Source organism: Salmo salar, chromosome 19, assembly GCF_965601325.2.
Source record: "Salmo salar chromosome 19, fSalSal1, whole genome shotgun sequence".
Classification (NCBI taxonomy): Eukaryota; Metazoa; Chordata; class Actinopteri; order Salmoniformes; family Salmonidae; genus Salmo; species Salmo salar.
In genome coordinates, this window is record NC_138309.1 from 17,196,233 (window position 1) to 17,218,658 (window position 22,426).

Consider the following 22,426-nt stretch of genomic DNA (forward strand, 5'->3'; position numbering starts at 1 on the left):
AAGCCCTGACCTCAATCCTATAGAAAATGTGTTGGCAGAACTGAAAAAGTGTGTGCGAGCAGGGAGGCCTACAAACCTGACTCAGTTACACCAGCTCTGTCAGGAGGAATGGGCCAAAATTCACCCAACTTATTGTGGGAAGCTTGTGGAAGGCTACCCAAAACATTTGACCCAAGTTAAACATTTTAAATGCAGTGCTACCAAATACTAATTGAGTGCATGTAAACTTCTGACCAACTGGGAATGTGATGAAAGAAATAAAGCTGAAATAAATCATTCTCTACTATTATTCTGACATTTCACATTCTTCAAATAAAGTGGTGATCCTAACTGACCTAAGACAGGGAAGTTTTACTAGGAATAAATGTCCGAAATTGTGAAAAACTGAGTTTAAATGTATTTAGCTAAGGTGTATGTAAACTTCCGACTTCAACTGTATGTAGTCACTACACTCAGTGCAGGTAACAACACCATACGACTGTAAAGAGATTACCAGGGGGATGAAATTGACTGCTGCGCTCCACTGCTTCCGAAGTGGCTGTCTGCACATTACAGAATTCTCTTTCTCACTTCCTCTGGTCAAATTGTAATTCTAACTGTCTGTACCTCTTTCCTATGGTCTTTTATGGTTGACTGTCTGTTGATTGATGGAGGAGTTCCAATAAAACACAATACAAACAGTGCCTGTAAAACACAACCAAAAATCAATTGGTACATCGATCATATAACAGTTTAGATAACATGTATTTGAAGATGTAGGCTACTGAATGTTTTTGACAAAATACTTATTTGGGCATCATGTGTATAGGTAGACTGGTACAGTGCCTTGCAAAAGTATTCATCCCTCTTGCCGTTTTTCCTATTTTGTTGCATTGCAACCTGTAATTTAAATTGATTTTTATACACAAAATAGTCAAAATTGGTGAAGCAAAAAAATAACATGTTTCAAAAATTCTAAAAAATGTAAAAGTGGTGCGTTCATATGTATTCACCCCCTTTGCTGTGAAGCCCCTAAATTAGATTTGGTGCAAACAATTAGCTTCAGAAGTCACATAATTAGTTAAATAAAGTCCACCTGTGTGCAATCTAAATGTCACATGATCTGTCACATGATCTCAGTATATATATACACACCTGTTCTGAAAGGCCCCAGAGTCTGCAACACCACTAAGCAAGGGGCACCACCAAGCAAGCTGCACCATGAAGACCAATGAGCTCTCCAAACAAGTTGCGGAGAAGTACAGATCTGGGTTGGGTTATAAAAAAATATCAGAAACTTTGAACATCCCACAGAGCTCCATTAAATCCTTTATAAAAAATTGAAAGAATATGGCACCAACAACAAACCCACCAAGAGAGGGCCGCCCACCAAAACTCACAGACCAGGCAAGGAGGGCATTAATCAGAGAGGCAACAAAGAGACCAAAGATAACCCTGAAGGAGCTGCAAGGCTCCACATCGGAGATTGGAGTATCTGTCCATAGGACCACTTTAAGCCTTATACTCCACAGAGTTGGGCTTTACGGGAGAGTTGCCAGAAAAAAAGCCATTACTTAAAGAAGAAAATAAGCAAACACGTTTGGTGTTTGCCAAAAGGCATGTGGGAGACTCCCCAAACATATGGAAGAAGGTACTTTGGTCAGATGTGACTAAAATGTAGCTTTTTGGACATCAAGGAAAATGCTATGTCTGGCGCAAACCCAACACCTCTCATCACCCCGAGAACACCAACAGTGAAGCATGGTGGTGGCAGCATCATGCTGTGGGGACGTTTTTCATCTGCAGGGACTGGGAAACTGGTCAGAATTGAAGGAATGATGGGTGGCGCTAAATATAGGGAAATTCTTGAGGGAAAACTGTTTCAGTCTTCAAGAGATTTGAGACTGGGATGGAGGTTCACCTTCCTTCAGGACAATGACCCTAAGCATACTGATAAAGCAACACTCGAGTGGTTTAAGGGGAAACATTTAAATGTCTTGGAATGGCCTAGTCAAAGCCCAGACCTCAATACAATTTGAGAATCTGTGGGATGACTTACAGATTGCTGTACACTAGCAGAACCCATCCAACTTGAAAGAGCTGGAGCAGTTTTGCCTTGAAGAATAGGCATAAATCCCAGTGGCTAGATGTGCAAAGCTTATAGAGACATACCCCAAGAGACTTGCAGGTAGAATTGCTGCAAAAGGTGGCTCTACAAAGTATTGACTTTGGGGGGGGGGGGGGGGGTGAATAGTTATGCACGCCCAAGTTTTCAGTTTTTTTCTTGTTTGTTTCACAATAAAAAATATTTTGCATCTTCCAAGTGGTAGGCATGTTGTGTAAATCAAATGATACAAACCCCCCCAAAAATCCATGTTAATTCCAGGTTGTAAGGCAACAAAATAGGAAAAATGCCAAGGGGGTGAATACTTTCGCAAGCCACTGTAAGGGCAATACAAGTTACAGTAGGCTACAATATTTTCTCAAGCATTTCGCTACATCTGCAATACCATCTGCTAAACGTGGATGTGACCAATAAAATGTGATTTGATTTGTTTTGGTGTGTTTTTGTTCCTTCAGATAAAAGAGATCAAATGGGCAGATGTCGGAGGATGGACAGGGCAAGGTGGATCTCTGTTGGGAACAAAACGGTAAAGTCTCCATCCCAAATGCACATTTATTTGATATAATATCACGAACTTGACTATAATAGTTTATAATACAGCATTTAGTGAAACTATATCATTTCTTCCATATAGCCAAATTTCCTCATCTGCGTGCACGCGTATCCCCAATCAAGGTGTTTTGGTACTTCCCTTATGCGCTACGCTTTTCTGTACGCTTACTATACAGTCAACTCTATCCTGCCCTCAATGCTTAGTGACAATAGCGGTAGGTGGATCGTTTGTCCAGATCTGCAATAGGCTAACTAGCAATCATATCACATAGAAAGTCATTGAAATCTGCACAAATGTTCAATATGAATCCACAAGAAAAACATAGAAGAGTAGCTGATAGGCAGCAGAGAGGCACGTGCGTCATTGCGCATGAAAGAACAGTAAACACATGAGACACACAGCTCTTAAAGCTCCCGTATTGATCTTGTTTAGGCCATACACATTTCATTTGATATATAACGGATGCCCCTCTTCACATTTCTCAAAATAGTAAAAAAAAGAAAGAAAAGGGATTCATTTAATTCCTATGAAAGTATTTTTTTTTAACAATTCTTTGTTATGAATTGAATGATGTGCAGTTGGGGTTTGGTTATATCCCGTGAATCGAATGATGGGAATCAAAATAATAATTAGTGAATCGCAAACAGTAAATAAAATGTTTGGGGCTGTAGCCTTCCTTTCGAATTGTTGCTGTAAAACTCATTTTGTATATACTTTAAGTTGATTTAGACATTCTGTTTATCGGACATTGCAAATCAATAGATGCTAGTAGTCAGCCCGTATTGTATTTTTTTTTCGCTGACTTGCCTCACTTAAAATATAAAAATCTGTTATACAGCGAATTAAAAATAATTATCCTACCTAGACTAGCCTACAACACTACAATGCAATTAATATTTGTACAATTATTGTTTTGAGTACAATTCTACTCTAGGCTGTAAACTGCAGTGAAAATGTAATTTGAATAATGGCACAAAAGCCCTGTTATTTGAATGTTTACTTCCATTAATTCCATTTGGAACAGTTGTGGGTCTACTCTGAACAGATTATACAGTCTAGAAAGGCACAGTACAGGACAATCTGGCTGTATTTTTACTTCTGATATGGATGCGCTGTCTTCCAAGTTGTCCTGGGGCCACATAGGCCTATGCGCACAGCAGGCCCAGTTATTCAGGAAAGCTTAACAAGCGTTCTGCTTCCTTTCCGATCCGAGCGGCTGTTCCTTGACCTAGAACCTAATGTTTCAATATAGCCTAAATATTTGTAATTTAAAGCTGCAATAAGTAACTTTTTGGGCTAACCGACCAAATTCACATAGAAATATGAGTTATATATGTCATTTGCATTGAAAGCAATTCTAAGAAGCGCTAGATAAGTTCTATGTGCGCTATTTCTATGCCTCCCGTGTTTAAGTTTAGTTTGTGCGTCTTTTACTTTCGGTTTTGTACACCAGCTTCAAACAGCAAAAAATACAATATTTCTGGGTTATGGGAAATATATTTCACAGCAGTTTAGATGGTACAATGATTCTCTACACTGTACTTGCTTGTTTTGTCACAAACTGAAATTAGGGAAACTATTAGAATTTAGTGATTCTATTAGTGATTTCTGCATAGTGCATCTTTAACTTTTAAAATGTATTACCTTTTTTTGTGTTGCATAAACGCAACCAGTCAAAATGTTTCAAGCTGATTAGGCTACTTCAAAAGTCTCCTGTAGACTACCCGCGCACATTCATCTACTCCACTCAAATATCATTTCAGCATCCAAACTGCACACCGGCCATTCGATGAATGGAAAGAAACATCTGATACAAAACACCAGAAAGTTTAATAACATTCAGAGATTGCCAAGCCTTTGATACTGAGTAGAGAGGGATGTATTTTCTGTTAGTCGAGATTGTCATACTGTATTTGATTGTGGTGTTGAAAATGCAAACCATGATGAAGCGCTCGGGGTCGGTAATCGGTATGGAGTTATGTGTTGCTTATTGGTTGTGTGTGGTGCATTGGCACAGAAACCTGTTGGTGGAAAATCATTGGATTTATTTTATATAATTATAAATATAGCATCAAAATGTAGAAAAACTGATTTCCCCCTAGCTGATTATTGTCTGCAGCCGGCTCTGATCGTAGTGTAATGAGACGGGCAGGGAAAGTGAACTCGACTGTGGTGGTCAGTGAACCATCGACCTTCTGGCCCGTAGCCCAGGGTGGCATCGACTGTGCCCCAAAACCATGCTGAAGTGCAAATATTTTTTGCAGTACACAGGTAGGGTCTCCCCCCCCACCTCACACACTAAATGTTAAACTGTCTCTAACTTTTTTGTTGCTTTATCCTATTTTCTTTTTTCAGAACTCTCCCTGCAAAGTATGTTGAAAAAATTGCTGAGCAGATGCGAGCACATAACATAAATGCATTGTTAGTTATCGGAGGATTCGAGGTATGTTGACGCCTGTTGTTTTTGCTATATAGTAGATATTATTATTTCATGAATTTCGAGCTTTGTGTTAGATTTTATTTTTACACATTTTTCATGTATTTTACAATATATACAGTACCAGTCAAAAGTTTGGACACCTACTCATTCAAGAGTTTCTTTATTTGTATTATTTTCTACGTTGTAGAATAATAGTGAAGACATCAAAACTATGAAATAACACATGTGGAATCATGTAGTAACCAAAAAAGTGTTAAACAAATCAAAATATATTTTAAATTTGAGATTCTTCAAAGTAGCTACCCTTTGCCTTGATAACAGCTTTGCACACTCTTGGCATTCTCTCAACCAGCTTCATGAGGTAGTCACCTGGAATGCGTTTCAATTAACAGATGTGCCTTGTTAAAAATGAATTTGTGGAATTTCTTTCCTTAATCCGTTTGAGCCAATCTGTTGTGTTGTGACAAGGTAGGGGTGGTATACAGAAGATAGCCCTATTTGGTTAAAGACCGAGTCCATATTATGTCAAGAACTGCTCAAATAAGCAAAGAGAAACGACAGTCCATCATTACTTTAAGACATCAAGGTCAGTCAATCCGGAAAATTTCAAGTAATTTTAACCTCTATGGGCTAGGTGGGACGCTTGCGTCCAACCTACTCAACAGCCAGTGTAATCCCGTGGCGCGTTATTCAAATACCTCAAAAATACAAAAACGTAAATTTTTCAAACATATGACTATTTTACACCATTTTAAAGACAAGACTCTCGTTAATCTAACCACACTGTCCGATTTCAAAAAGGCTTTACAACGAAAGCAAAACATTAGATTATGTCAGCAGAGTACCCAGCCAGAAATAATCAGACACCCTTTTTTCAAGCTAGCATATAATGTCACATAAACCCAAACCACAGCTAAATGTAGCACTAACCTTTGATGATCTTCATCAGATGACAACCCTAGGACATTATGTTATACAATACATGCATGTTTTGTTCAATCAAGTTCATATTTATATCAAAAACCAGCTTTTTACATTAGCATGTGACTAGCATGTGACTAGCATTCCCACCGAACACTGCCGGTGAATTTACTAAATTACTCACGATAAACGTTCACAAAAAGCATAACAATTTTTTAAAGAATAATAGATACAGAACTCCTCTATGCACTCGATATGTCCGATTTTAAAATAGCTTTTCGGTGAAAGCACATTTTGCAATATTCTCAGTAGATTGCCCGGCATCACAGGGCTAGCTATTTAGACACCCAGCAAGTTTAGAACTCACCAAAGTCAGATTTACTATAAGAAAAATGTTATTACCTTTGCTGTCTTCGTCAGACTGCACTCCCAGGACTTCTTCTTCAATAACAAATGTTGGTTTGGTCCCAAATAATCCATTGTTATATCCAAATAGCGGCGTTTTGTTCGTGCGTTCAAGACACTATCCGAAAGGGTAAATAAGGGTGACGAGCATGACGCAATTCGTGACAAATAAATTCTAAATATTCCATTACCGTACTTCGAAGCATGTCAACCGCTGTTTAAAATCAATTTTTATGCAATTTTTCTCATAAAAAAGCGATAATATTCCGACCGGGAATCTGCGTTTAGGTAAACAGACGAAAGAAAATAAAGCATGGGGTCGACTCGGGCACGCGCCTAAGCCCATAGTACTCTGATCGGCCACTTGCCAAACGCGATAATGTGTTTCAGCCAGAGGCTGCCTCGATATCGTTCAGCTTTTTCCTGGGCTCTGAGAGCCTATGGGAGCCGTAGGAAGTGTCACGTTATAGCAAAGATCCTCAGTCTTCAATAAAAAGAGCCAAGATGAAACACAACTTGTCAGACAGGCCACTTCCTGCATGGAATCTTCTCAGGTTTTGGCCTGCCATATGAGTTCTGTTATACTCACAGACACCATTCAAACAGTTTTAGAAACTTTAGGATGTTTTCTACCCAAAGCCAATAATTATATGCATATTCTAGTTACTGGGCAGGAGTAGTAACCAGATTAAATCGGGTACATTTTTTATCCGGCCGTGTCAATACTGCCCCCTAGCCCTAACAGGTTAAAGTTTCTTCAAGTGCAGTTGCAAAAACCATCAAGCGCTATGAGGAAACTGGCTCTCATGAGGACCGCCACAGGAAAGAAAGACCCAGAGTTACCTCTGCTGCAGAGGACAAGTTTATTAGAGTTACTAGACATGCACCTCAGATTGCAGCCCAAATAAATGCTTCACAGAGTTTAAGTAACAGACACATCTCAGCATCAACTGTTTAGAGGAGACTGCGTGAATCAGGCCTTCATGGTCGAATTGCTGCAAAGAAACCACTACTAAAGGACACCAATAAGAAGAAGAGACTTGCTTGGGCCAAGAAACACAAGCAATGGACATTAGACTGGTGGAAATCTGTCCTTTGGTCTGATGAGTCCAAATTGGAGATTTTTGGTTCCAGCCGCGGTGTCTTTGTGAGACGCAGAGTAGGTGAACGGATGATCTCCGCATGTGTGGTTCCCACCGTGAAGCATGGAGGAGGAGGTGTGATGGTGTGGGGGTGCTTTGCTGGTGACACTGTCAGTGATTTATTTAGAATTCAAGGCAGACTTAATCAGCATTGCTACCACAGCATTCTGCAGCGATACGCCATCCCATCTGGTTATCCCATCTGGTTTGCGCTATCATTTGTTTTTCAACAGGACAATGACCCAACACACCTCCAGGCTGTGTAAGGGCTATTTGAGAAGGAGAGATATGGAGTGCTGCATCAGATTACTTGGCTTCCACAATCACCCGACCTAAACCCAATTGAGATGGTTTGGGATAAATTGGACCATAGAGTGAAGAAAAAGCAGCCAACAAGTGCTCAGCATATGTGGGAACTCCTTCAAGACTGCTGGAAAAGCTTCCTCATGAAGCTGGTTGAGAGAATGCCAAGAGTGTGCAAAGCTGTCATCAATGCAAAGGGTGACTACTTTGAAAAATATGAAACATATTTAGATTTTTTTGGTTACTACATGATTCCATATGTGTTATTTCATAGTTTTGATGTCTTCACTATTATTCTACAACAATGTAGAAAATAATAAAGATAAAGAAAAACCCTTGAATGAGTAGGTGTGTCCAAACGTTTGACTGGTACTGTATATTTGTAATTAAATTCATGATTCAAATGAATCATTCACATGTATTATACTGTAGATGTAAAGTATTAATATGTATATTTAACTAATATATAACTTTGTAATGCTTATTGTGTGAGTTTATCATAGAGAATATTGTTATGTTGATTTTGCCAACCCTTTCCATCAATCTGCTTCTTTGTAGCGTTGGCTCGTACCCACCTGCTTTAATGCATAGCCATGCACATTATTTGGTACTTGTTGTTGCATCAAGTGCATAAGTAAATGAATAATCAATTCAATTTAAGAATTCGAAAAAAACAGTTGGTTCATTGTTCAGTTTTTGATTTCAGTTCAAAACCTAGAATAGATCCTTTAGTTGAGGCATTCAAAACATTAAAATGAATAGTGAACCAACGTTCTGAAACTTAAAAGATAAGTGATAATTTGGTCCCACTGGAAAACACAGAATGCACATTAAGTCACACGTCATTTCACGCACACCTGTGCACTAGGCTCACCAGCTTTCTATATATGTGTATGTAAGAGTGTGTTCAATTGAGTTTGTGTGTGTGTGTGTGCTTGTACGCGTGTATGCACACGTGTGTAGGAACACTGTGTGTGTATGTCTGGAGTGGTACCTGTCTGTTTCACGCTGCTGTCCGTTGTGATAGACTTGGCTCTCCCCTTGGCATCCTTTCATGTCTCCTCCTCCCTGACTGTCAGTCTGCTTTATCAGCACCATCTCGTAACTAAAACCCCTGGCTCTGGCTCTGCCCTGCAGGCCTACCTGGGACTCATGGAATTGTTAGAAGCCCGTGGGAAATATGACGAGTTCTGTGTGCCCATGGTCATGGTGCCAGCCACTGTCTCCAACAATGTGCCGGGTTCAGACCTCAGCATTGGCGCTGACACAGCTCTGAACGCCATCACTGATGTAAGCGAGGCTGGGAAAAAAAAGAGATAGCCATACCTACTTCCTGGTAGGCTCAGCCAATCACATAAAGGGGCAACGCTGACCTGGACCAACCCGCTCGGCCTTCCATTTACCAGCATCAGCCAATCAGCTATCACGATCAGCTATCCTGGCCAACATTTGCATTGATACAGTTGACAGGGCAAAAGGTTTTGGACCTGAATAGGAAAATGTTTTATTTTATTTACTGTACTAAATTTGACTGAATGTAACAATTGATTCAATAACACCGTTACTGCAATTAACAACCATGCAGTGAATGTTGGCAAAATATTTCCCTCAGTTTATAACTAACAGATAAACATTCATAACACATAGTTTGAATTTGAATAAACTTTATTGATCCCCAGAGGGGAAATTGGATGGCTGGTAAACCAAAGCCGAGTTGTCCCTAGCACTCCCAGGTAAGTGCGTAATGACATGGAGGCATGCTTTGACCGTACCTATGTGTCGTGGTGGCCACCATGTTTGCTCCAGCCTGCCCCTTGACTGTGTGTGTACCTACCTCATTAACAAAGACCAACGGTCAACAACGTTCAGGCTTTACACTGCTTAGTGTTTAATAGAATGCTCTTTTACCCTCTAAAGTGCACAAACTAACATGCTGTAGTTGTTAAGTTGTGGTAGCTAAGTAGTTAGTTAGCTGTTGAAGCTCTAGCTGACTGCTAACTGCTAACATCACATTGATACTACGTGTGTGCTATTGCTAAATTTGCATACATTTTTTTTAGAACGATCCCTTAGTAAGTGTTTTGTGTAAAGATTACAGCAAAATGGTGAACAGTTCTTTTTTTTTAGCACACGGTTAAATACTTTAGTGAGTGTTCATGCACCAGAATCTAGTCCAGTTCATTTTTTACAAAGGTCCTTGTAAAAGAGTTACTGTACAAGAGTCCTCTTTAAAGGATTGTATACAGCAGTTATGCACAACATCACAAAGTTGTTGCATGCAGTCCAAACAGCATGTTGTGAAACAACAAGGCAGTGGTCCAGTCTGGGCTAGAAGTTGACCGACATCTCTTCCTCCTTCATCTCCGTCCCCCCCCCCCCCCTCTGTCATCATCCTCATCCTCTGTTTGCGGACTTGACCAGTGCTTGTCCTGCCACCTGTGTGCCCCGCCTCCAGCCACCCTTCCGATTGGCTGAGGTACAGTAGGCAGTGTCACCAGCTGCATTGAGCTGCGAAACCCAAACAGACCTCTCTCTGCCTCTCCATCAGAGGAATCCCTTCTTCTTTCAACCCTCCAACCTCTCCACCCCCTCCTCTGTCCTCCCTACCTCCTCTCCCAGCTCTGTACCTTATCCTTTTCCTCCATCCTTCCCTCTCTCTTTCCTCCCTCCGTTCTCCGCCCCTCCCCCCTCTGCCAATGGGAAGCCATAGCTGCTATCACACGGAAAGAGCCCGGAATAGCAGGGTACACTCGATCAGTGTCTCCGAGAGGTGTGTTCGATCGCCTCTCAGTCAGAAGTCTCCCTCCTGGTTGTCTAATGCGTGTTGTACTACTGCCTACTGCTTCAGGCGCTTGAGTGTCTTCTGCAGCTGTATGAGGCTCGGTCCAACTATGAGGAGTTTTGCATCCCCATGTGTATGCTGCCTGCCACCATTAGTAACAATGTGCCTGGCACTGACCTTAGTATTGGGGCAGACACAGCCCTCAATTCCATCGTGGAGGTAAGGAACAACCCCCCCCACTAAGATCACACTACTATGATGATTTATCGATTGAAATCTCTCTTCCAGATGTTTTACCTCTGTTATAAACTATCACAACATTTAGATGTGCAATGTTTAGACAGTATCACACATACTGCATGTAATGTAACATGTTTACCACTAAACAGTATATCATTTTTTAGCCTTCTACAGGTCTCCAGTCTTTTGGTGAATAGAACATTTTAGAATGAATGGGCCTATGTGTGCTTAGTATAGCAAGCAAGCCGTGTCGTGGTATCATAACCACTCAAAGACCTGTGGCAGTACCAGAATACTTTATGGTTGTCTTCTATGAGTAGGGCGGAGTAACGCTACGATGAGGGATGTACTATCACGAAGCCTGGGTTGACTTATTCACTTCAGATGTGTAAATATAGCGTGGTCGTGAACAATCCAGGAATTCTCAACTTATTATGTATGAACAGAATGAGAAAGAAAGTTAGTTCGCATGTTTTGAACACCCTCTGTTGTGGCAGTAGTGTGCCTGGAATGGTGTGTTTGTTCATTTGATCTCCCGACTAATGCTGTAGGCGTCTGTCTAACTCTGTGAGTGTGTTTGTGTGTGTCAGACATGCGACCGCATCAAGCAGTCTGCCAGCGGGACCAAGCGGCGTGTGTTCATCATTGAGACCATGGGAGGGTACTGTGGTTACCTAGCCAGTGTCGGGGGGTTGGCTGCTGGAGCGGACGCTGCCTACATCTACGAAGAACCCTTTGACATCAGGGACCTTCAGGTGAGACAAACGCACACTTAAACAAACAGAAATATATGTGCAAGTTAGTTCAGAACAACCTCTCCCAAACCTTCAACTTGAACCCTCATAGCGGTCTCATAACCATGACATACTGTAAATGGAATATGTCCTAAGCAGTTATAACAGCTAACGTCAGGTTATGACCATCTGCCTTTGCAGAGACTGTTGTTTAGGTGAGATACTTAAGCTGCTCTATTTGGCTAGCAGTACAGTATTATAGTAGACCATGTGTAAGTGGAACAGAATGGATTTGTGCCCAATATAGATCAATGTGTTTAAGGTGCAGTTATGCTTTTTGCTGGTCAAGAGAAGGAACACTGACTCGTAGCATGTTTTCTTTCAGTCCAACGTTGAGCATCTGACAGAGAAGATGAAGGGAGCCATTCAAAGAGGATTGGTCCTCAGGTAACGCAGTGCACTAACTCACTGGATGTGTCCCAATATCTCCTTTTCGGTGAAGGCAAGAGAAAAGTGTACACTTTGGGAGAAAGGAGAGATAATTGGGACGTATCCACTCACTCACCATCTCATTCAATCCCTCTCTCTCTCACTCCCTCACTCACTCCCTCATTCTCATTTTGGTGTGGCAGAAATGAAAACAGCAACGAGAACTACACGACAGACTTCATCTACCAGCTGTACTCTGAGGAAGGGAGGGGAGTGTTCGACTGCAGGAAGAATGTACTAGGACACATGCAGCAGGTAGGTAACCGTAGAATACTCTGTGGTTGCGTCCAAAACGGATCCCTATTTCCTATATAGTGCACTACTTTTGAGAAAAGGAGAATATAGTGACAGCTGTTGTGATTGTTTTGAAAGGGAGGGGCACCATCTCCTTTCGACCGCAACTTTGGGACAAAGATCTCGGCCAAAGCCATGCTATGGCTCACCAAGAAAATGAACGAGACCTTCAGACAAGGTACAGTAGTAAAGACTGTAGTCATGCCAGTAGACTCCTAGTGTCCTCAGAGAAGATTGTGATTGTGATGCAGCACCTTTACCTGGATCTGTCATGGAGTCCTTCAATAACTTTTTGGGGTGTTTTAGGTAGTTTTGTTCACAATGCATCCATCACACAGCAGATTTCAAATTCCCTCCGGTTTCATTTGCGTATTTGTTATTTAATATAATGTGTAAGGGCTATGTTGAACACTTTGCATGATGAAATTGCAAGTAACTATTCCATAATATATGAAAGTGACAATTGCGCTTATACTGCACTATAAGTGCATACCACATCATGTAAATGTTTTAATATTACTTATTTACTAAGTAAATAAATAGTAAAATAAGTACTGTACTAGTTTCTTGATTAAGGCTAACGTTAAAACATTACATTCTTCTTTGTTTTTTGTCTATTTGTTGTGCACATGGATGACATAAGATGAAGGTAAATTACTTTATTAATTGACTCCGGCTCCATGACCATCTATTTCATTAGATCTAGTTCCATGCCCCTTTACCCATCATGCCCTTGTAGTGTTACATGTCTCAAATAGAGTTTAGTTGGTGTTTGTAGCAGTTGCAGTTGGAGTGTCAGATATTATATTTTGATATAATATCTGGTTCTGTGTATTTTTCTTTGTTCACGGTTTGCTCTTATTCAGCACACTGTTGCAAGACTCCTAGATGTTTCAGTCTGTCAAACTGAAATTAGAACAGTATTCCCCTTTCCCATTCAAACATTATCCTAGATCCATGTAGACAGTATAGTGACATTCCAATTGTAGGAAGTTGACTCACCAACTATTACCATAATCATTTACTGGAAACTTAGACCATAACCGTGAAGTGGCATATAAACCATGGATGAGTGTGTGACTGCTGACTGTTGTTGTTTTGTAGGGAGAGTGTTTGCCAACACAGAAGACACGTGCTGTCTGTTGGGGATGCGTCGCAGGGCCCTGGTCTTCCAGCCCGTCGTACAGCTGAAGGATGAAACTGACTTTGTGTAGGTTACTTTACCGCTGACAGCTTTTGTCACTCTACAGCACCCCCTGACAGTAACACCTACACCTGAAGTCCCACTTGAAATGCCCCTTATGCGTTTTTACATGAACATCTAAAATAATCCCAGTGTAGTTCTGTAGTTACAGTTGAAGTCGAAAGTTTACATACACTTAAGTTGTAGTCATTGAAACTCGTTTTCGAACCACTCCACAAATGTCTTGTTAACCTCTTGGGGCTAGGTGGGACGCTAGCGTGCCACCTGTGGTGCACTCCATCAACAGCAGGTGCATTTCAAGAGCGGCAAATTTGAATCCAAATAAATGTCAAAATTCAAATTTTTCAAAAATACAACTATGTTACACCATTTGAAAGATAAACATCTCCTTAATCTAACCACGTTTTACGATTTCAAAAAGGTTTTACGGCGAAAGCATAAATTTAGAGTATGTTAGGACAGTACATTTACAAGAGTTGTGTGTAATGTTTTGTCAAGTCAAAGACAGGGTCACCAAAACCATAAAACCAGCTAAAATGATACACTAACCTTTTACAATCTCCATCAGATGACACTCCTAGGACATTATGTTAGACAATGCATGCATTTTTAGTTCTATCAAGTTCATATTTATATACAAAAACAGCGTTTTACTATGGCATTGATGTTGAGGAAATCGTTTCCCTCCAATAACCGGCAGTCAAGTCAGCGTCAGAAATTAAATAATTAAAATTAGAAAACATTGGTAAAATATTATATTGTCATTTAAAGAATTATAGATTTACATCTTTTGAACGCAATCAACTTGCCAGATTTAAAAATAACCTTACTGGGAAATCACACTTTGCAATAATCTGAGCACTGTGCCCAGAAAAATACGCGTTGCGATACAGACTAGACGTCATGTTGGGGAGATCTAAAATCGAAAATACTATGTAAATAATCCATTACCTTTGATTCTCTTCATCAGATGTCACTTCCAGGTATCACAGGTCCATAACGAATGTAGTTTTGTTCAAAAAAGCTCATCATTTATGTCCAAAAATCTCCGTCTCGTTAGCACATGATGTAAGCCAGCCGGACTTCTCGTCATGAACGAGGGGAAAAAATATATTTCCGTTCGTTCAAACATGTCAAACGTTGTATAGCATAAATCATTAGGGCCTTTTTTAACCAGAACATGAATAATATTCAAGGTGGACGAATGCATAGCCTTTTATAACGTATTGGAACGAGGGTACCCAACATGAAGTAGCGCGCCAGGTGTCTAATGGGACATCACCGTTCCATGGCTCTTGTTCGGTCAGATCTCCCTCCAGAAGACTCAAAACACTTTGTAAAGGCTGGTGACATCTAGTGGAAGCAATAGGAAGTGCCAAAATATTCCTAAACCCCTGTGTTTTTCAATGGGAGAGGTTTAAAGTCAATACAACACATCAGGTATCCACTTCCTGTCAGAAAATGTCTCAGGGTTTTGCCTGCCAAATGAGTTCTGTTATACTCACAGACACCATTCAAACAGTTTTGGAAACTTTAGAGTGTTTTCTATCCATATATAATAAGTATATGCATATTCTAGTTACTGGGTAGGATTAGTAACCAGATTAAATCGGGTACATTTTTTTTATCCAGACGTGCAAATGCTGCCCCCTAGACCCAACAGGTTAACAAACTATAGTTTTGGCAAGTCGGTTAGGACATCTACTTTGTGCATGACACAAGTAGTTTTTCCAACAATTGTTTACAGACAGATTATTTCACTTATAATTCACTGTATCACAATTCCAGTGGATCAGAAGTTTACATACACTAAGTTGACTATGCATTTGAACAGCTTGGAAAATTCCAGAAAATGATGTCATGGCTTTAGAAGCTTCTGATAGGCTAATTGACATCATTTGAGTCAATTGGAGGTGTACCCGTGGATGTATTTCAAAGCCTACCTTCAAACTCAGTGCCTCTTTGCTTGACATCATGGGAAAATCTAAAGAAATCAGCCAAGACCTCAGAAAAATAATTGTAGACCTCCACAAGTCTGGTTAATCCTTGGGAGTAATTTCCAAAAGCCTGAAGGTACCACGTTCATCTGTACAAACAATAGTACGCAAGTGTAAACACCATGGGACTACGCAGCCGTCATACCGCTCAGGAAGGAGACATTTTCTGTCTCCTAGAGATGAACGTTCTTTGGTGCGAAAAGTGCAAATCAATCTCAGAACAACAGCAAAGGACCTTGTGAAGATGCTGGAGGAAACAGGTACAAAAGTATCTATATCCACAGTAAAACGAGTCCTATATCGACATCACCTGAAAGGCCGCTCAGCAAGGAGGAAGCCACTGCTCCAAAACCGCCATAAAAAAGCTAGACTACTGTTTGCAACTGCACATGGGGACAAAGATCTTACCTTTTGAAGAAATGTCCTCTGGGCGGATGAAACAAAAATAGAACTGTTTGGCCATAATTACAATTGTTATGTTTGGAGGAAAAAGGGGGAGGCTTGCAAGCCGAAGAACATCATCCCAACCGTGAAGCACGGGGGTGGCAGCATCATGTTGTGGGAGTGCTTTGCTGCAGGAGGGACTGGTGCACTTCACAAAATAGATGGCATCACGAGGAAGGAAAATGATGTGGATATATTTAAGCAACATCTCAAGACATCAGTCAGGAAGTTAAAGCTTGGTCACAAATGGGTCTTCCAAATGTACAATGACCCCAAGCATACTTCCAACAAAGGACAACAAAGTCAAGGTATTGGAGTAGCCATCACAAAGCCCTGACCTCAATCCTATAGAAAATGTGTGGACAGAACTGAAAAAGCATGTGCGAGCAAGGAGGCCTACAAACCTGACTCAGTTACACCAGCTCTGTCAGGAGAGATTGAAGCTTGTAGAAGGCTACCTGAAACGTTTGACCCAAGTTAAACAATTTAAAGGCAGTGCTACCAAGTACTAATTGAGTGTATGTGAACTTCTGACCCACTGGGAATGTGATGAAAGAAATAAAAGCTGAAATAAATCATTCTCTCTACTATTATTGTGACATTTCACATTCTTCAAATAAAGTGGTGATCCTAGCTGACCTAAGACAGGGAATTTTTACTAGGATTAAATGTCAGGAATTGTGAAAAACCGAGTTTAAATGTATTTGGCTAAGGTGTATGTAAACTTTTGACTTCAACTGTACAATCTCTCCCTCTCTGTCTGTCCCCCTGCAGCCACAGGATCCCTAAGGAACAGTGGTGGCTGAAGCTCCGCCCCCTGATGAAGATCCTGGCCAAGTACAAGACCAGCTATGACGTGTCTGACTCTGGCCAGCTGGAGCACGTGGTCCGCAACATCAGGCCCAAGGAGTCGGACACCTCCGGTGCCATGTGAGCATCTGTTGTCATAGGTCTGTCTGATTGTCTCCTTTAGAACAGGGGGCTGTCTGCGTAAAAGAGTACCAACTAGCAACAACCAATAGCAGCGTAAGAGTCCTCTGTTGGTCAGTCATCAGTCACTTTGTTTATTTTTCTGTCTGTCTTTCATTCGTCCCCATTGTAAAAGTCCCTCCTTTTTTGTTTTATTTACAAACCTGCGTATACAGTAGGACTAGGAATGTCTGTCTGTCACCATTGAGAGCTCTCCAGCCTAACTCCAGTGCTTCTGTCTGTTCTCACACTGACCCGCCTGCTCCAACAACCCATACCCCCTCAGACCACTGGCAATTTCTATTTCTGTGCGACAACTCAGTCGTCGTGTCTGTCCCCTGCCCTGTCAGTCACTGAGGCTGTGTTGTCAATCAGTGACCCTTTGTGTTGAACTGTACTTTCTCCTTCCTCCTCTGACACCCTGATGTCTGTCCCCAAGACTAACCAGTCTGAGAATAGGTAACACCATACGGTAGTTCTGCCAGTGTTAAGTTACTGGCCATATTTACGTACCTGTAAGACTGAATGAAATACAATGCTGATATTGGCTGTGGGTTTCACATCACAAATGTTTTTTGTTTTTACTTCACGTTAATTTGCTTGAAACATGGATATATTATACAACTACTATTTAGACACTACTTAAAGTAGGAGTCAAATGTAATGCACTGTTCATTTAAATGTGTAAGGCCAATATTCCCCACACAATAAACATTATTAAACATGAAAATACAAAGGAACTGAAGTTGTTGCATTTGTTGTATTAATGGTCACATACTTGTGTATTTACTCAAACATACTAAAAAGTAATTTTAAAAGCCTTATGCAATGGTTTTCATTATACCTTCCTGGGCCTGTATTCATATAGTATCTCAAAGTAGGAGTGCTGATCTAGGATCAGGTTCTCCTTGTTCATGTAATCTATTCATTATTATCTAAAAGACAAAACTGATCCTAGATTAGAACTCCTACTCTGAGACTCTTTATGAATAAGGCCCTGGTGATGAATCGGTAAGATCCCATATGCATTACATGTGTCATTGGGTACATTGGTTTTATTTTCTTTGCCACCTGATGGCAGCAAAGTACTGTCTCTGTTCACTATAATATTACCTGCAGTGTAGCCGAGGCTACATTTTCCAACTAGGCGTTTTCCAACAAGCTCCCTACAATTTCTACCTATTCCATTCAGAACCATTTCAGAGCATGGGCTCTTGTAAAAAATAAATCATAAAAAAAAGACATATGAAAGCGTGTGCCTGAATTTGTGTGCCCGCATAGCCACCATAATAATGAATTTATCTTTTAATTTAAAGGGAATTTCAATTTCCCTGAGGTGTATTAAATGTGAATACATGTAATAGGGTTCTTTTTTTCACACCTAAATGGATTTGCTTTGCTAATCATAAGCAGTTATGTGAGCGTGTATGCAAAGGGCTAAGACCACTGCAAAGTGACAGTCAGCAACACGAAATATGAATTCTACTCATAAAAGTTACCCATAACCACCATCTTTATTCCCTTGGGAATCAGCTTTAACTCAAACTAATATGATGCATTAAACTACAGTATAAGTCACTCATGCTTTCTTAGAAAAGCGTTCTCTTTTTCATCATCGTATTGTTTTCCTCACCTTCAGTGAGCAGGGCTCGGGGTGGAGGGAGGTATTATTCTCCCATTGCTTCTCTGACCCTCCCACAGCACGAAATTAGCAACTCCAATAATTTGAGTTGATTTAAGAATGCAGAGGGAGAGCCTGTGGGGTCATATGCACATAGGTAATCAATAGTCATTACCTTTCATTTCTCCCCTTTTTCTGTTGTAAAATCACACACACACACACACACACACACACACACACACACACACACCTGATCTCATCGGGCTGATTAAAGGTTGCAAATGAAGGGTCCTCTCTCTTGTTATGTATCAAAGCCGCAACTTTGTCTTCATTTAATGTTGCATTCTCTTTAACCAAGGGCCCAATTACAAGATGAGACACTGAATCACTGAAATGGACTGCTATGTTGACCTTTACTAGATTAAAGCATGTTCTCCTCTTTAAGTTCATACACTTGAATTTAAGGGATAATGAAGAATATTGGCAGAAAATTCTTCTAGCTGTAAATGGTGAATAAAGTCTACCCACCATGGGGCTAAAATAGATTACTTTGAGAGGTATTGTGATTACAAGAGTAACGACAGCCAATAAATCTTTGCTTGTTATTAAAAAAACTATATTTTCCTTTCAGGTAAATCATGTATACGTAACATGGGAAAGATTAATATTTAAAAATACTAGCATAGCTAAGACATTGCAGCACAAATATCTGCCCCATGAAGGAAAATGCATATTGCCTATAGCTGTAGCTGTGGAAATGGATTGTAAATACGAGTACAATTCCTCCGTTCTCTGGATCCTTGCAGGATTGGAATAGGGATACTACTGTGATGCAGGTTGATTTAGAACTACACAGCTCTCGTTCTCAGACCCAGTTGAAAGATATATTGAACATGTTGCAAAGCACAGAGAAGTGTAGTGTTGGCTTAGGCAGGTGCAGTGAGTTGAACCTCATTTTAGTATTTTTACAATTTACTGAATGAGCGGATACTGGAGACTGGTCACTGGTCATCACACTTGGCTATTAGGGCTTCCATGAGGGCATGAAAAGCTGTAATATTACATTTGTCTCTATGTTGTTTAACTTGCTATCTGTCCACTCATCCTTAACAAAGTCATTACTCCATTCTGTGGCATTTGCCTCAGAAGTGATATGAGAAATCTACATGGAAAAGCAATTTTCTTTCATTTCTCTCACACACACTTCAGTGGCATCGGACAGATATAAGGGATTGTATTGGAGCCGCTAATGATGTTCACTCGGCATCATTTAAAATGTTAATCTTTTGAAGAAAGCGACTTGCAGTTTATGTCTTTATTTACTCGTCTGTATGTGACAGATAGAGAGAACAGAGTAGATGATATTGACGGTGGCGGTGTATTGCTGTATTTAATGAAAGGAGAGGAGCTTTAGTTGGCAGTCAGCTCAGAGACTGCAGCTGTCCTTTGATGTATTGGAGTTAATATCATCCTGACATTTCTCAGGACAGATTTTCATCGCAGGATCATCTATACTTTTGGACCTGTATGATAAATGATTCAGGACATTCATTTTCCTCTCTGTCTCATCTCTCCTCTCCTCTGTGTGAAGAATCAAAACTGTGTGTGTGTGTGTGTGTGTGTGTGGGGGCGAGTGTGTGGGCCAGTGTGAGTGTGTGCGTGGGCACGTGTACGTCCGCATGTCTGTGTGTGGGTCTGTGAGAGAGAGAGAGCGAGACCCGGCGCGGCATGCGATGAGGAATAGAAGGCAGCATTAATGGAATTGACATTAATTTGACAGAGTGCTCGCTAACATGTGAAGTCACTCGCAGTTCATAAGAATAATATTAACTTGCCATTAGTATGCCAAGCGGCTGTCAAGCTTACCAGACGCCAGGCATTTTGGGAAGTCAGAGCCATGGCCCTGTTTCATTCTGGGGTTATGAGTGCATCCTAAAGCTATGCACAACAAGAAAACCCTCATTCCACTCACAGTCCCAGACGTAAATAGCCCACATTGTGAAAAGATGACAAAGATCCTGCTCTGGTATTGTAACCAATGGCTGTATTGCAACACTGATACCCTCTGACCAACAGCATTCTCTGAATAGCTAAAAGCGTTAGTGAAAGGGAATTGATTAGGCAACAGGTTTAAGACCAAAACTAGGGCGGAATCAAGTTTTAATGTCACGTGCACAAGTAAGTGACAATGCAGTAATCAATATCAGTGTACACTGAACAAAAATATAAACGCAACATGTAAAGTGTTGGTCACATGTTTCATGACCTGGAATAAAATCCCTGAAATGTTCCATACTCACGAAATGTGTATTTCACTCACATTTTGTGCACAAATTTGTTTATATCACTGTTTGTGAGTATTTCTCCTTTGCCAAGATAATCCATCCACCTGACAGGTGTGGCATATCAAGAAGCTGATTAAACAGCATGATCATTACAGAGGTGCACCTTGTGCTGGGGACAATAAAAGGCTACTTTAAATTGTGCAGTTTCATCACACAACACAATGCCACAAGTTTTGAGGGAGCGGGCAATTGGCATGCTGACTGCAGGAACGTCCAACAGAGCTGGGGAGTATTTCTGTATGTAATAAAGCCCTTTTGTGTGGAAAAATGTATTCTGATTGGCTGGGCCTGGCTCCCCAGTGGGTGGGCCTCTACTCTCCCAGGCCCACCCATGACTGCACCCCTGCCCAGCCGTGAAATCCATAGAGTGGGCCTCATTTATTTATTTCAATTGACTGATTTCGTTATATGAACTGTAACTCAGTAAAATCTTTGAAATTGTTGCATGTTCCATTTATATTTTTGTTCAGTATAGTACTAAAAATAATATACACTCTTAGAAAAAGGGTTCCAAAATTTTTTTTTTGCATTGGGATAGGGTTATACCAAGAACCGTTTTGACAAGAAGAATCCTTTTTGGAAGACAAGGGTTCTTGTATGGCAAAGGGTTCTACCTAGAACCTTTAACATCCTAAGAACCGTTTTTGGAAGAACGGGTTATTTGATGATTCTTTGGAAGGCAAGAATGATTATTTGGAAGGAAAAGGGTTCTACAAAGAACCATATAATATTTCCCAGCATGCTCTAGATTTTCAGAATTTTATGCTACACAAAGATAAATAACCTACAGTTTTCTGAACTAATCCAATCTGTTGGATATATTGCACCCATTACAGAGATGGTTGTTCCAGTTTAGATAATTGAGGCAGTCTCAATGTTCTATCTTCCCTACCCTGGCAGTCATACTGAATGCAGGTTGCGGGTAATTTACAATTCCCCTTGTTGGAATAGTAATAGGAATTACACATCACTTTGCAAGCCAGCATAATGTGACTTGCAGGCCTGATGTGGCCTGTAGACCAGGAGATTCCTAACACCACTCTGTTAGGGTATACTGTAACTAGGCCCTCAAAGAAATTCCTTATGATATATATATAATGTATTCTCATAGATTATACCATTTTAAAAGCAAATAAGTCTGGTGGAACCGTTCCTAGAGGGTTCTAGACAGAACCCTCTGCAAAGGGTTCTACCCAGCACCAAAAAGGGTTTCTCTATGGGGACAAACCGAGGAATCATATATGGTTCTACTTAGCACCTTTTGTTTCTAAGAGTGTAAGGTAGAAGGACAAAAACATGAGAAATAAAAATAAGAAATAATAAGAACTATATACAGGGTCAGTTCCAGTACCATATTTATAATGTGCAGGGATACTGGAGTGATGGAGGTAGATATGTATAGGGGTAAGGTGACTACAGTAGGCATCAGGATATAGGAT

The 22,426-nt window shown here is 40.6% G+C and overlaps 1 protein-coding gene across 5 annotated transcripts in view; it reads left to right on the forward strand.

The window, feature by feature from the left end:
- Positions 1-17,761, forward strand: part of pfkpa (phosphofructokinase, platelet a) — a 36,733-nt gene extending 18,972 nt beyond the window's left edge. For 2 of the 5 annotated variants that reach the window (XM_014157463.3, XM_014157466.3), the window contains exons 14-22: positions 2,560-2,630; positions 5,013-5,100; positions 9,006-9,158; positions 11,481-11,645; positions 12,010-12,071; positions 12,257-12,368; positions 12,486-12,585; positions 13,512-13,617; positions 16,827-17,761. In XM_014157463.3, coding sequence (XP_014012938.1) covers positions 2,560-2,630; positions 5,013-5,100; positions 9,006-9,158; positions 11,481-11,645; positions 12,010-12,071; positions 12,257-12,368; positions 12,486-12,585; positions 13,512-13,617; positions 16,827-16,986 — 1,017 coding nt within the window. In that variant the 3' untranslated portion in view covers positions 16,987-17,761. Of the gene's footprint in view, positions 1-2,559; positions 2,631-5,012; positions 5,101-9,005; positions 9,159-10,716; positions 10,870-11,480; positions 11,646-12,009; positions 12,072-12,256; positions 12,369-12,485; positions 12,586-13,511; positions 13,618-16,826 lie in introns of all 5 variants that reach the window. The other 3 variants (XM_014157462.3, XM_014157465.3, XM_082965650.1) reach the window with 2 other exon arrangements.
- The last annotated feature ends 4,665 nt before the right edge of the window (positions 17,762-22,426 follow it).